Below are 15692 nucleotides of genomic sequence, written 5' to 3'. Positions count from 1 at the left end.
AAACAAAATTTATCAAAAATTTTTCAATTATGATCAAATAATTCTTAAAAAAAATAACCAAAATGTCGAATACCCCATTTACACTGGCAACGAATTTAAATCGATCTTAAAAAGACCAGTTCGCGTTTACATTGCACAAACAAGATGGATCTTATTTAATCCAGTGCGTTTACACTACAACATAAAAAGAATCGGTCTGACCTTTATTTTCCTATCTAAATACAACAAACACCTGAAAAAAGATCGATCACGGTTGATCTAAGCGTTTACACAAAAAAAAAGGTGATCGATTCAAATAAGATCGATCTAACCCATTAACACTGGACCAAAGGACGATTTTTTGTCAGTGTAAAAGGGGTCTTAGTAGCTTGGCACTTCAATGGCTTCATGGTGCCAAGAAATATATCCTTTGCATGATTTAAATTAAATAAATCTTTATTTTTCAAATATAATGACTCATTTCCTGAACTTTATTATGCATATATGTATTAAAATGTTATTATTTCAGGATATTTCTCTTATATATTCAACAATTGTCAACAAATTATTTGTGACTTTTTGTCCTATCAAATTTGTGACTATGTCCTGTGACTTTGTCCGTTTACCTTTTGAAATGGGTCAAAAATACACCAATTCTAGTTCTATTTTTGTTCAGGTTGACTTTTGTAGATTTTGATAATATTTAATTATTGATTAATGTTCCTCTACCATATATTCCTTTCAAGACGATTGCCAATTTAAAAGATGTATCATAACCAGGTTTATTTAGGCAAAAGAACATTAAACTTCAACAACTGGTCTTTTGAATTTGTTTATCCAGTTAGCCTGTTATATAAATGTATATTTTTTTTGGTGTTGTGAAATAAAATACAAAGTTCAAGTAACCTTTTATCTAGCTTAATAAGGGTGAATTTGCACTCTCCCTAAATTTACCTCTGGCAGAAAATTGCCAGACAATATAATAATGTTTTCAGAACCTTAAACCAGACACTGAATTTTCAATGTTATTTCAAAATATGTGATAAAAGGCAACATAAATCATAAATCATAGAAACAAGAAATTTAGGGTTCAATTTCTCAAGTAAATAAAATATGCAATGCCTTCCTAACATCTCTTACAATAGATATTGTCACTATTTGCACTCCATTTACAAGCTTTCAGACTTGAATTATTTCTTTTGGGGGTGTGTGGATCAAAATAGGACGCTGAGCAACTATCAATCAACTAAGGTGTTAAACATATTTCCATGAAGATACATTTCTCAGATGTTGTTTCATTCTGGCTTTTTAGAACCAGACAACTGTATGAATAGGAAAGACACCATATTATCATAATTCATGCATTTAGAAATTTAATTTATTTATACTTTCTCAAATATTTAAGTAAGTTCACATATTCACATTTTTAAATAACATGTGGCTTCCAAAAGGAAAAGTAACAATGCATTTTTAAAGAATACACAAAACATGCCTTTAAAAACAAAGAATATCTAGGAATTTTTACAAATGAAAGACATAGTATATATCTCACTATTTGGTGAATTTCTTATTTGTTATGCAACAAATAGGCCCAAAAGTACAAATTATTGTCTATGTAGAAAGAAAGTCCTACATAATCATTTGGGCCAAATTCATAACTAAATACATTTTTTAGAAACAGAACTTTTTACTGACGACTTTTAAGTCTCTTATCATTGACTTGTAATTCAGATATAGTACTTTGTACCAAGGACTTGTAATCCTTTAAGAAATGAAACCTCGTATCATGTATATTTTAGTAACAGTTTTAGCACTTCTGTATAGCACTCACACTTAAATTTGATTATAGCACTTTAAAGTACAAAAATATCTAGCACTTTGTATTATCACAATTGTTGTACAAGTTTGCGTAAGCAATATTTCGAAATTTTTGTTTTGTAAAACAATTGGCACTTTCATTTCCAAAACACACAGATTTTTCTGAAGTACAGTAAAGTCTTCCCTTCATAATATTTTTTTTCAGAAAAGTCCATTCAACTAAACTTAACTTTTTGAAATGAGCTGAAAATCAAGAATTAGCATCTTTCTACCAAACCTGGTAATACATTAGAAAATGTGAAATCAGAAGGAATAATTCTACATGAACTATTATTAAAGCAGTCAGAACAACTGAAATTTTTGTAACAAAAAATATCTCAAATAATAACGAAACACCAGATTCAGATGACACTATTTTCCAAGTTTATATTTTAGGCAAAATAAATGACTTCATTTTGAATGGTTTTCCCATCAAAAAAGTGATTGCTCAAGAAAAACATTACACACTTTTACAAGATGCAGAATAATTTTCCATAACTAAAACTGGCCGAAATATGAGCAAAAATTTCAATTTTTATGAAATATTTGGAAAAAATGAAAATAACATCTGAATGTGGCGTTTCTTACACAAAGATTCAGTTCTGAAGACATGAACACTTATAGCAGCTACTTCTACGATCATTTTGTAAATGATTACAATATTTCAGATCCACATATTAAATGTTGTCCTTTGAAATATTTATTTGCGTCATGCTTCAAAGCTGATGAAGATTTCTAGATCTCTCATTGTCTACGAGTCAACGATCTTTCAACAACCATGGGCGATTAGAAAGACTTAGAAATGACCAGGAAACAAATAAAGGAAACTGTCCATGGTGTATTTAGATTGTTGCTCGATAGACCAACTCCCGTACATCCTCCTGGAGAAACATCTGCCTCGCGCTACAATGTATTGTGCAGAATATTTCATCTCTCGAACGTCTCGTGTTCTTCACGCCTCCACACTAGCTTGTAATGATGGAATGCTCTAATTATATGAGTCAGTAGGACACATGTTGAAGGGAAATCAAAAGAGAGGCAACTCTTGTTCAAATTCACAGCAGAATTTTCTAGGTTAACACAGAAGATAATTCATCATATATAACATTTAAAATTGGAAATTTAGCTGAAAACTGCTAATATCAGAGTAACTTATTAAATCATGAAGAATTTGATAGCCAAGAGATTCAGGTTACAAGACAATTTCTACAATAGCCATTACGGTTACAATAGTGATTCAAATCAAGATGCATTGTTCATTTTGTATCTGGCAGACCATAGTCACTATCAGAAGATCAGTTGTTGTACACCAGCCTATTTCCTCCAGAAACTGCAACAATATATAGCTTATGGTGTATACCTTCATCCAACAGATTCACCTTGCATTTAATTTTTGTTTGTTACATAAAAAATTATTTAAATACTGTGTTTTACTCATGTAAGCTATACTTAAATTCATTTTCAACACTATAAAATTGTTTGGCATTTTTCTACAGGCACACATGCTGTTTGTTATTATCTATATAAACTATTTCATCAATTCAAAAAGCCACTGCAAAGAAGACCAAGACCTGCCTCTCTTTGATTTCATTTCCAATGGCAACACGGCAAGATAACACACTCTCTCATTGTTGAACAATGTCTATAAATAGAATGTGATTACATCATGATTATTTATATCTCAGGTCAATAATTAGCACTTCAATAGTGTCACTATGGAGACGGAATCGTACACTCTCTCTCCCACCTCTCTCACATAACTCGAAAAAAACACGAGTTGTGTGCATGCAGGACGATGGTTATACACAAGTCCCACACTAATTTTGTTCCTAAAATCTCAGATCTGGCTCTTTATCTGAAATAGAGAAAACAAATGTCAACACATTGGAATAAAACAACAAAACATATCCAAGTTATTTCTTTCTATATGTGTGAGAGATAAACCAATAAGCTTGAAATATATTAAACATGTATTGTTTGATATCAGAAAAAAAATCTTTATTCATATAGTGGTAAACATTTACTTTTCATTTTGATGTTGAACACCAGTTGTTTAAGTGGCCAGCCCTTTTATCCCTCACAAAATGAAACTAACACAAGTAAATCTGAAGTGAACATATTTTTTTTTAATTTTGTATGTTTTCATTTATTTCTAACAAAGTTTTATCAATACACTTTTTTTTAGTGTTATTGGGTTGCTTTTTTGTGTTAATGTTCATCACAAATCTCCTTTTTCCCACTTGTTTATTTTACATCAATATAAATCAACCATCTTTTTGCATTAGGATGTTGCTCATTATTTATAGAGGGTGTTAAAGGGTAGTTTTAGTGCAACGTGTTTTGCCATTTTTATTTCACTTGCAGCTGTAAAATAAAGTTTGTTATTCACCGTGTTTCGTGAAATGGGTAAAAAGATCAACGTGCAAGACATTTTTAATTGTTCATTCATCGTGAAATGGCAATGTTATTTTGCGTTCTTTCGTGCAGATACCCCCTTTTTTACACGCCTCTTCAATGAGTGACTGAACAAACACAAATTCAAAAATGCGAGTAGAACACGAGTTTGTTGTTTGGTCACAAGTTGAATATTTTTTTTTAGATGACATTGCAATTGGGTTTTTCATGAAATTAAAGAAGAAAATCTAAGGAACTTTTTCAACACATTCACAATTTGTTTTTCATTATGTGTGCCACATGAATTTACTCACCAGGAAGCGTTTTTTAATTTGCGAATTTCTTTTGTGGCCCATGTAGCTAATGTTCTAGATTTACTGGCCTTTCCTCTTCTACCTTTAGAAATAAGTCCTGTGATTGGTTCTTTATCGACCAATGGCAACATACTAGCACCAAAAGCTGTACAGAGGTCACTGCAATAAGTAAGGTCATGAATTAGTTCCTTGTCAATTAAAGGTTACACACAAAAGTCAAATGTCACTACAAAGAGAATTCACATATTGTTGCACTGAACACACAATGGAAATTAAAAGTATCAGAAAACAGAAAATAGGTATCTAACAGATCCAAATAGTGCACACAAGTCTTATTCATTACTGTGAAAATGCTGAATCATTATGAAATTGTTCTCTTCACTAGGGAGACAGAAACAAGAGAACATGTTCTCTCTAAAAGTTTTAATAATACATGAGTTGATGTCATAGTATTTTTCCATTAAGTGTGTGTGAAGACTGAATTAGCTAAGAACACCAAGAGTTTTAACCTTTCAGATATGTATACTATATCAGTCTGCAATGTTAGGCACTAGTTCATGCCCCAGACTTATAATATTTTATTTGACTAGTAAGTATTTGCAAAACTTTGTTTAGACACACAATTGGACTAGAAGTTGGAGAAAGCTTTTCTTGCAGACTACTATATGCAATATTCTATGCATTAGAAATTAGATTACGTTATATTTACCCTATCAAACCACATGCAGCTGCTACGTTTTCATCGCTATGGTCTTCATCTAATGCTATATGTTCCATAAACGACATTATATGTCCTACATGGGGCTGTATTAAATTTACATCAGCTGAAACAGAATAAATGAATCACTATATTGGACATCTAATGCTATATTTTTCATAAACCACATTATATGTCTAATTCTTTATGTCAACTGAGCCAGGAATTTTGCTTTTTTTTTTTCTCTAAATTTCCTATGCTTAGCCAAGAAGCAGAAAATACTTATACAAGACACTGGCTTAAATCCACAACCCCACCCCAGACAAGCATACTACCAAAAAACTTTATATATAAAAAAAAAAAAAAAAAATAGTTGAAAAATAAGACATGTCATTCGGTGAAGATTATATGCAGACATCTAGATGTTTTTGTTTTTTTATGTTTTTTAAGTTATGTTGCTGTTTCAATGACACATATCCCTTTATTCAGTTCTATCCGAGTGTGTTTGTACCCACCATTTGGTTGATCTCCTTCACCTTTTAATCCCTGGACTATTCCTGTGTACGCCTCTAAACATCCTCCACGTAATTCATTTAAATAATCTATCATATCATAATCAGTCTGAAATACAACAGTGTCACATTAAAGGTTGGAAGGAACTCTTCAGCATTAGAAATTTTCTTTAAACTATGATAAGGAAATGAAAAAGACAGTATAAAGTGCATCACTTTGTGACAAAAAGAATTGTCGCAAATTAAAACCCAAGATAAAGGGAGTGGCTTAATTGCTTTCCTTAAAGTCAGTCACAGCAAGACCTTCAACTGTGCATGTCAGATCACATCTGCAGGGCAATTCTTAACAAATACAAATCATATCTGGCAAAGATATCTTATACGGTAATATACTGCTGTTTTTTGAAGACTATTGTGTATGGTTACCCTCAAGATAGATGTTACAGAGAGTCTGTTGCAATTGGCCGTTTCAGAATCTAAAGCATCATGGGTAATTTCATTGTTCGTACCCCAAAGTGAAAATAACGTTACATCATTGGTTGAATTTCGATTGTTTAGGACTTTTTAAACCAATCAAAACGCTTTGGTGTACGCTTTTGAAAATATTACCCAGGATGCATTAGATTCTGAAACGGCGAATTGATTACATACAAAATCAGAGTAATCAATTATTAATCAAATACACAAAAATCCTTTAAGTAATCAATTATTTTTTAGTAATCATGCTCATCGCTGACAGTGACCTTCTGTTATGAATGCTGATGCATTTATCAGTGATAGAAAGAAATGTGCGGTTACCCTCAATAAAGATGCTTACTTTTATACCAGCGTATTAATGGTTTGAGTGTGATATTATTTTTTGCCCTACAAATATATCTATAATTTTATCTCTAAAAATTGTATCTGAAGCTGTGATCCAAGCACCAAATTTTTTACCCTGGAATACAACTAAAACCACATCTTACCTTATCCACCTGAGCTTGAGAAGCTTGCTGTAGTGTATTTAAAACATATTCTAAATAGTTTTTGAAATATGGACCAATGGCTAATGCTATATCACCAAATACTGATAAAATCTGTGGTTTTACTGATCGATGGACTGTGGAATTCTGCAAAGACAATGATAGCATCAAAGTTAAGTAAATATCACATACTGTACCAATAGTTGCCCAATCATCTTTTTTTGGGGTGTTAATTCTGAAATCACTGAATTTGACTTTCAAATGTCTACCTCAGTATCTGAATTTTCCCCCATATAAACTGTGTTAACATGATGCTTTAATTTCTAAGCAAAAGATGGTCTTTCAAATTTCCCTCTTAACAGTATGCTATATAAAATGTGAAAACGCCAATAGCAATTAATAGTTTTTAAGCTGTAGACGTTCAAATAGCGCTATAGTAAAGATTCTACTTACACCTAAATTTTCTAACAACATCATCATAATCTCATCACAGTAAGGTAGTACTTTCTGACCTAAAGCTCTACATAAATCTCCTACTAAACCAACAGCAGCTAAACACACCTGAAATAGACAATGTGGGTTGTACTTTCTGACCTGAAGCTTGACATATCTCAGCAATATACTTATAGATCTCACACCAAGAAAATATATACATTCTGTATTGAAATAATCTTTTTGTTAAAATATTAATTTAAATTTCAGGTCATCTTTTACTGGAAAATACCTATTTATGTTTAGTGCATTCAATTTTGCAATCGTTAATCAAGCGAGATTCATTGTTTCAGGAAATTCTACATACATTACCATCAAATTCTAAAAAGTGGGTTTCATTTTTGCAAAACTTGACACAATTTTCCCAACAGTAAAAACAGCATAAATGTTTCTGAATTGACAGTAATAAAATAAAATTATGACACATGCATGTGTTCAATCTCAAATTCTTAAATAGGACAAGTTTATAGAAACAATATGTTGATATCTTCCAGCCTTTAATAATACTTACTGTATATTCTTCAAAGTTTTTTAAACTGACACCCAAGTATGGTTTAAATGCTTCCATGTAATTTAAGAAGTTTTCACCAAGAACTGTAAAATAAAGTATATATACATCAATTCTTAATGTTTCTCTTAGGCTAGATTTAGTAAACAAAATCTAATAGAGAAGCTCCTTGTAAAGTGATGTTTTCAATGTTACACAGTCGGCACTGTTAGCCACTAGTCCGATAATCTTGTACCAGTGTTCTCCCCAGGCCCTTAAAGGACCACGGGCCCGCGATGTATAATTTTCTGCCGCGGTGGTATCGTTCTTGCCGCGATGTATAATTTTTTTCCGTGGTGCTAAAGTTTTCGGTAAAAAAAATCGTATTAAAATCGGTAAAATTTCAGATGACTTCAACTTTACATCAAAATTGACCAGTTCTAACCAGTTTAATCCAGTATTGACAAGATGATTGTTTACACCACGTGATCGATTTACCTGTTGAGGTTAACCTTGATGATTGGATTTAATCGATGTACATGATTCTTTTGTGTTTAAATTAATTAAGAGATCATAATTTAAATAACAGACTTGTGAGGGACAAGCAGACATTTGTTAATGAACCCTATTACGCCAGTCTCAAGTCAAAATAATTTGCCTTTTAGGAATTAATTGTGGAGTTACTTCCCCTGATTTTGCTAATTACAAATAAATGCTCCTCACATATAATTTCTCATTGCAAATAAAAATAAAGTACAAATTGAATGCAAAATTATATTAGAATGTTACATTAAGGATGAAAACATTCTTAGAACATACCAACAAAAATGTTTTGCAAATTATTTTTGAGAATCATACCATTAATGGGCATTATTGATGCACAGACATATTATAATAAATGGGTAAATTATATGATGTTAAAAATATTTGACTGTAACAGGTCTAAAAAGCCTACTGCCACAACTCTAATACATTCCCATGCAGGACTAAAGCTAGGGATGAACCATGTGAATAGAAAACTCTTTTAAAGTACTCTCCATGTCTGTAACAAAGTATTAATCATAAAAACAAATTTGTTGTTGTCTAAAAGAATCAGATCTAAAACTATGGAAAATAGCTTTTAATTTACTGAAGGTTCTGTATCAAAAATCTTGTTCAAAGTTCATTGTTATGGGGAATGTGTAGTGTAACTACAAGTATCGGGACAAAATGGCTTGATCAAAATATAAGAAGTGACTTTAGCTTAAAGACTAATTGTGCTTTCTTTAAGTTTTATTTATTCTTCAAAGATATTAAAGTATACAAACTGTTTATTAATTTACTTTTTCTACCAATAATTTTCTGACCCAAAGTCCTACAACACAGTTCCACAGTAAACAAAACAAAGGCAAACAGGTAATGACAAAAAGTAACAAGAAAAAAAATAAGCGACGCAAAGCGACACAAAATACTGTAATATTCATTTCGTCACGCGTTACCCTGGTGCTATCCAAAAATCCTGGGGAGAACACTGCTTGTACTGTTGCAGTCTGGTCAAACTATATTTTGACTGGGAAGTATTTGCAAAATTTTGTTTTGACACATAGAAATATATCGTAATATTGTCTTTATGAAAGATTAAAGAACCTTAGTGAGCACGCTCACATACCCCACGTCCCCACATTGTCATTGGAGAAATTAAATAAGTATAAGAAAAAAAAATTGTATAAGTAAAAATATTGAATAATAATTTCCTGTCAATATACATAGTATGTCCTTATTATCTGAAAAGGTTTCATGAAATTCTGTTGTGTGGTTTGAGAGGAGTTGCGATGACAAGAAACAGGACTGACTGACGGACGGGTCAAAAACATTATACCCTCCGCAACTTCGTTGCGTGGGGTATAATTATGGTGCTAACTCATGTTATGCATGTCATTATTGTAATTCCAGATAGATTTCGTCCGTAGAAAAATGTCACTTGGTTCTGACGTGTTTCAAATATATACTTGATTTTACCAGTAGACAAGGTTTAAACGAGTTTTATCAAACTGGCCAAGGTCCTTAAATTGATTGCCCTACAAATACTGAAAATGCATGATTTGGTCATTGCCAGTACTATAAATAAGACTAAAACTGGTCTTGTATAAAGAGGATCCTTTGATTTTATTTTGATAAGAAATATCATTACAGTTTCCTATATCACTAGAATTACACAATTACACCTTTCTGCTTTCAATAATCAATTAAGTCTTATTGCGAACCAAATGGAAGTTTACCACAGTCGTCTGCTGTTGATCAAGGTATTTAAACTTTGGTAAGTTTTCCTGTCCCATTGAATCAATACAATAGCTATTGTTCTCTGTGTAGTTTATTCATTTGGGACCTTTAAATTTATTCTAGAAGAAATCTATCACTCATTGATTAATTTACCTTACCAAAAAAATATCATCTCTGTTGATTGAAATACATGTATAAACTCACTTAAACTGCATGTGATACAGTATTTATTCAATATCAATAATATATTTTCAATCTGTTTAATATAAACACTGATTCAATTAAAAAGTTTATTTCTTAATAGGTGCATTTTTTGGGGGGTTGTTCAGTTATAAAGAATACATTTATGAAGATCTTAATTTAAACATTATCATTTTCAAATTTTTATTTGTGAACACACTAAAAAGGCAAATTTTAATAGGTAAAATATTGAAAATTTGATCAGAAATCAACTTTTAATTTTTAATTCAGTGTTAATATCAAACAAATTGAAAATGTGTTATTGATATTGAATAAATACAACATCACATGCAGTTTTATAATTACTTATTTGTACATGTATTTTCATCATTATGAATGACAGTTCAATTTTTTGTTCAGGTAAATTAATCAATGAGTGATAGATTTCCCTTGGAAGAAATTTAAAGGTCCTGTTGAATAAACTTCACAGAGAACAGTAGCTATTGTATTTGTTAGATGGGACAATATAACTTGCAAAAGTTTAAATCGACAGGTAACTTGCAGATGAACCTATAGCAAACTATCATAGGGTTCGCAATAACATCTGTATAATTTGAATACATTCTCACAAGACATCAAGGTGTTTCTACTCTGTGTATTAAAAAAATTGTTCAATGTAATTCTAGATCCTTACATTTTTACTCATCATTCCTTTTTGTTTTTTGTACATACCTTCTACTAACGTAGATATAGCAAGAAGAACGTCCTCCTGTACCCCGCCTGTTTTTATTTGGGCAGAACTACTCAACATTCGTAACAAAGCACTCATAACTTGGTCGGATATCTTAGGTGCATCTTCTGGAGTTACTTTTCTTAACACACTCTGAAAGTCAGATTCACTCTTCATAATTCATGTGTTCACAAACATACAATACTGTTACATCATATTTTCTTTTCTTGCAAAATTTCCAACCTTTTTTTCTCTCTAAAGACACATTCAATTCTATTTTTTTTCAATTCTTCATTTGAAACTAATGAATTTATGAACCGATAGTTCGATGTCATCAATTTTGGCCATTGACCTTTGGTTTAACCGGTGTAACTCATTCTTAAAATGAAGACAAGATTGTTCTAGTACATACCTGTAAAGTTGCACATAGGAGGGACTGTAAATCATTGTACTGAGCTTTATCTGATGCCATCATAATATTCTGTTGAAAAAAATAATCAAATAAATGTCAACTATAATATACTAATTGTATTACCAGATATTCTATGGAAATGGACAATTGCTTGAAACTGTCAATGGTGGTATAAAAGTTCCTTGAAACTTGACTAAGACAAAGAAATTAAATTCAATTTTTTTGCGGTTTCTAGTGTTACAATTGATGACATATGTCTCGCCTGACTGTAATTGCATATGTTGAAATTTAACACTCGTATAAACTTTTAGTCAATAAACAATTACTGAGGGGGATTGGCAAAAATAAACTCCAAAGAAAAGAGGTGAGCTAACAAACAAATGCAGACCAGAAAACATTGCCCAAATACTATTGTATGCTGAGCTGGATAACCTAAAGGTAAAAATAACTTGAATCTACTTACCTCCATTTGTAGAACTCTATCTAACTTTTCTAATATAATTAATGTTGTTTTCTGTACTATTGCATAACAATCCTGGAAATACACAAATAAACATCTCATCAACTAATCATAAACATCAAGGCTTCATAAACCAGAGAAAAAAAATACAATTAGTAATATTATGAAAGAAATAACTTACAAGCTTCAAAATTGATTTAATGTTCAAACTTAGGAATGACTGACTGCAATTAAGATATATAACACTTTAAATGAGAGATGTGCTGCTTCTTTTAAATCATTTATGTTAAACATAATCAAAACAAGCATTCTGTGAGTATTGCATGGCAAAACATAGTCCCCTAAGGATTAAAAATTTATTGTAATTGAGCAAACCTACCACTAAATTCTTCAAACAATTTACTACTTGACCTGTAACTTGTCATGATAAAACAATACACCAAATATCAAATAAATATCTTCAAAGATGAAGAAAAAATGTCTGGAAAACTGATTTGTGGACTGACAGAGTGCAAACCTAGTCGCCTTTGACTTCCTGGGTAAGGGACTAATAAACTGTGTTACTAAGAATATACATGTAGGTTTGAAAATGGTCTACACAATTGGTGAAATTCTGTTCTGAACAACAAATCAGAATTGTCTAAAATGAAAAAAAAATCATTTTCAGTTCCTTGGACTAGTTCACACAAAGTGGTCATTTTTAATTGGTTGAGGGAGTAGACCGGAAAACTGGCCATCCTTGTCTATTAAGATAATTTCTAGAGTTATATAACCTTTAAGGTATGAACAGAATTCGCAATTAATGGTGTTTTTGAACATATTTTCTAAGAAAAATTTCCCAGGACCCTGGATATTATACAAAATTTAACTTAGGGCTATTCCAGAAAAAAATGTATGGGGGGGTTAAAGGCACATTGTATTAATAATACATGGGTGATGGGTATCAGAGCAACTTTTCACACTATAATTCTCAATTACAATTGTCTGGGTGGCGGGTGCTGACAAAAACTGCCTTCCAACCCCCCCATACATTTTTTGCTGGAATAGCCCTTAGGACTATTTTTTACTAGTACTTACCCCCATGTTTTATGACTAGAACTATTTATCTCCCAAAATATAGTTTCACTGTAGGACTATTTTCCAAAAAAAATTAATTATCCAAAGTCTGATAATAATAACAAATCTCCTGTGTCACTAACCTTAGGACTATTTTTAACCATTTCCATCAGAGCTTCATAGGCTGCATTTCTTAAATTATGCTGGTTACCATCAGCTCTACAAATATAACAATCAGGATTTTTTAAAAACACTTACAGTATTGTTGAATTTTACAAATTAAAAAATATTTCAGTTTTCCACACCTCTACGTCTCTTTAATTGTTGTACAGTTATAAATATTACATGATTAATAAAGACCACAAATTGAATGTAATGTTAATCCTGCTTGTACTATAGCAATTATAACGTGAGAGCTCCTTGTGCAGGATTTGATGTTTGGCACCATCTGCAGTACAAATAAATGGGGAATGAGTCCATGGGACATAGATGATGATGCCTCTGCTTGCATATAATGTTATAAAGGGACCCAAAAACTGGGGACATCAAAAAGTGTCAATAGACAAATTGCTTTAGTTATGTTTGTCAAAGAGACAGCAACCGAACCGTATAAAATCTGGGTGATCTATCTACATGATAGGTCTATTGTCTTTTATGAAAAAATTATCTCTGTCCAATAGGCCTAAAAACTTACCTGTCTGTAGTCTGTAATAACTTATCAACAACAGATTCAAAATAACTAGATAAACAATAGGTGTTTGGTTCAGCATTCTCGTCTGTAGTTTCTGCGTTGTCATAAGCTGCTTCAGCTAAACTAGAGAAAGCCTACAAATGGATAGTGTATAATAAGCAATTACACAAAATGACTATTTAGAGCAAAGCCAATGAGGAATTTTGACCACGACATCAGGAGTGAAACTAGTAAGTTTTTTTTTTTTAAACCAATGTCATTTGAGCATAGTTGTCTCTTCGTCAATAATACCACATCTTCTTTTTTTTAAAGTATAAAAAAATGTCAGCCCATTTATGGTTTGTGACCAGCTTGTAACATTTTAAAATATGGTTTTGTGAATCTTTAAGCTCAAGACATAAACACCATAGCTTCTTGTGTAACAATTTGTTTTGATCTTTTGTGACTGACTGCTTGATACATCTCTGACACATAGAAACATAGTAGAGGTTTCAATGTTTACCAGTCCTAAATTAATATAGTGTTTGTTTCCCCAATCCCAACCCTGCCAAGCAAGATGTGGGTAGGTAGGTAGGTAGGGAAATAATTTTATTTTTTTTCCAAAAAGCTTGAACAATATCGGACGATGTGGCAAGCCTGAAAATCATAAATGAATAAAATAATTTTCGACTTGGTTTTGACAATAAAATTTAATGAGTAGCACCATTTTTGCAGGGTCGGTCGGGATTGGGGAAACAAACAATATTTTATTTTAGGCCCAAAACATACATTTCTTTTGACACTTGATCCAGATTTTTTCCAATACTTAAGTTTGACTACCTACCCAGCATACATTACTGGCAACTCTTGGTTCTGCTGTTAATCCTTCTACTAAGGCAATTAATAATGGATTTAATGTCTTTTCATCAATCACAGAATCAGGTAATAGTTCACAAACACGTCCAACAGTCCATGCTGCTGTATCACGCACTACAACACTAGAGTCTTTTAACAATTCTATTAACATTGGCATTGCCTGTTCTACAATCGGTTTTAATTTCTGTGGATCTGGTCCTTCTAAAACTGAACCTATGGGTAAAAGAAATTATATCATGCATGTCAGTTGATAAATAAACTAGTGTAGAGAAAAGATATCATATATCAAGTTTAATGGATGTTCTGACTAGTTTTTAGCGTGTTGTTGACAGAGATGCAAACAGTTTTTTTTTCCTGTCAGACAATGGGGCCTACAGGGTACCAAGTTTTGCCAGACCCATATTTTCACTCAAAAATCAAATGAAATTATGCTATTGAACAAACGTACATCTGATACGTTTCCCGTGCGAAATACAAATTGTGCAAGTCAACACATTGTTGTTATAAAGTAACCATGATCTCCCCTCTTGCCATTTTGGGTTGAATGACCTTTCAGGTCGTTTCTCCTTTTCGTACAAAGACCGCTTTACAGCTTTATCAACTTGAATAGGTGACTGGTTTGGTCTTTTACCGGGTTTCGACCCACTTACAAATTTTATCGGCCATGACATATTTCCTGAACTTATCAACTATGCTTAATAGACCTCCTTCCTAGAGAGCCAATTTCTAAAACAAAAAACATGACGGAAATACGGAGAATTGTTCGGGGCGAGGTGGACAAGGTACGAAAGACTATTACTGGGCGGAAATACTGGTTCCCGGAGTTAGAAAATGCGGGGGAACAGGACATTTACTTTTATTAAAGATGATCGCAATTTTATAAAAAAAAATACTCTGCCGGGACCGACGGGGATTTCAGTTTTGGCGGACCCAAGCGGACTTAAATATTGCCGGCCATCAGGTCCTGCACAGCTACGAGTTTTGCCGGACCTGCATAAATTCTGCCCCTTAGGTCCGACGATTAGTTGCATCTCTGCGTTGATGTCTTTTCTGTTTTCTGGTATTTATTTCACAAAAATAAAAAAATTGCCAAAATTTCTGAATGTACAGTATCATCACATATTTCAAGCCAATATTATATGTAATACCACTTTTGATTGGATGAGGCCCCTCTTTAAATTCTTAGTTGAAGATCAGACACTAGCAACAGCATGGGGCAATTAAAGACAGATGTTTTATTTTGAACAGTATGTTAGTAATGCATTAGAATGGAAATATTACCAGTAGTGTAGTGTATTTGAAGAGTTTCCAACCTCAATCGGTCATTTGACAATGCAGGCTCTAGAAACATGTAT

At 32.2% G+C, this 15692-nt stretch overlaps 1 protein-coding gene across 3 annotated transcripts in view; it reads right to left on the bottom strand.

The window, feature by feature from the left end:
* Positions 1–1339: 1339 nt before the first annotated feature.
* LOC139502615 (importin subunit beta-1-like) overlaps positions 1340–15692 on the bottom strand; it is a 31039-nt gene continuing 16686 nt past the window's right edge. For 2 of the 3 annotated variants that reach the window (XM_071292147.1, XM_071292149.1), the window contains exons 12-24: positions 14306–14550; positions 13486–13616; positions 12935–13010; positions 11739–11810; positions 11276–11344; positions 10866–11016; positions 7719–7801; positions 7169–7276; positions 6719–6862; positions 5757–5862; positions 5254–5368; positions 4545–4703; positions 1340–3691 (exon numbers count right to left, since the gene is read on the bottom strand). In XM_071292147.1, coding sequence (XP_071148248.1) covers position 3691; positions 4545–4703; positions 5254–5368; positions 5757–5862; positions 6719–6862; positions 7169–7276; positions 7719–7801; positions 10866–11016; positions 11276–11344; positions 11739–11810; positions 12935–13010; positions 13486–13616; positions 14306–14550 — 1460 coding nt within the window. In that variant the 3' untranslated portion in view covers positions 1340–3690. Of the gene's footprint in view, positions 3692–4540; positions 4704–5253; positions 5369–5756; positions 5863–6718; positions 6863–7168; positions 7277–7718; positions 7802–10865; positions 11017–11275; positions 11345–11738; positions 11811–12934; positions 13011–13485; positions 13617–14305; positions 14551–15692 lie in introns of those variants that run through there. The other variant, XM_071292148.1, reaches the window with a different exon arrangement.

Source organism: Mytilus edulis, chromosome 14, assembly GCF_963676685.1.
Source record: "Mytilus edulis chromosome 14, xbMytEdul2.2, whole genome shotgun sequence".
NCBI lineage: Eukaryota > Metazoa > Mollusca > Bivalvia > Mytilida > Mytilidae > Mytilus > Mytilus edulis.
Note: the sequence above shows the minus strand (reverse complement) of the source record. Positions and strands in the feature narration are given on the sequence as shown.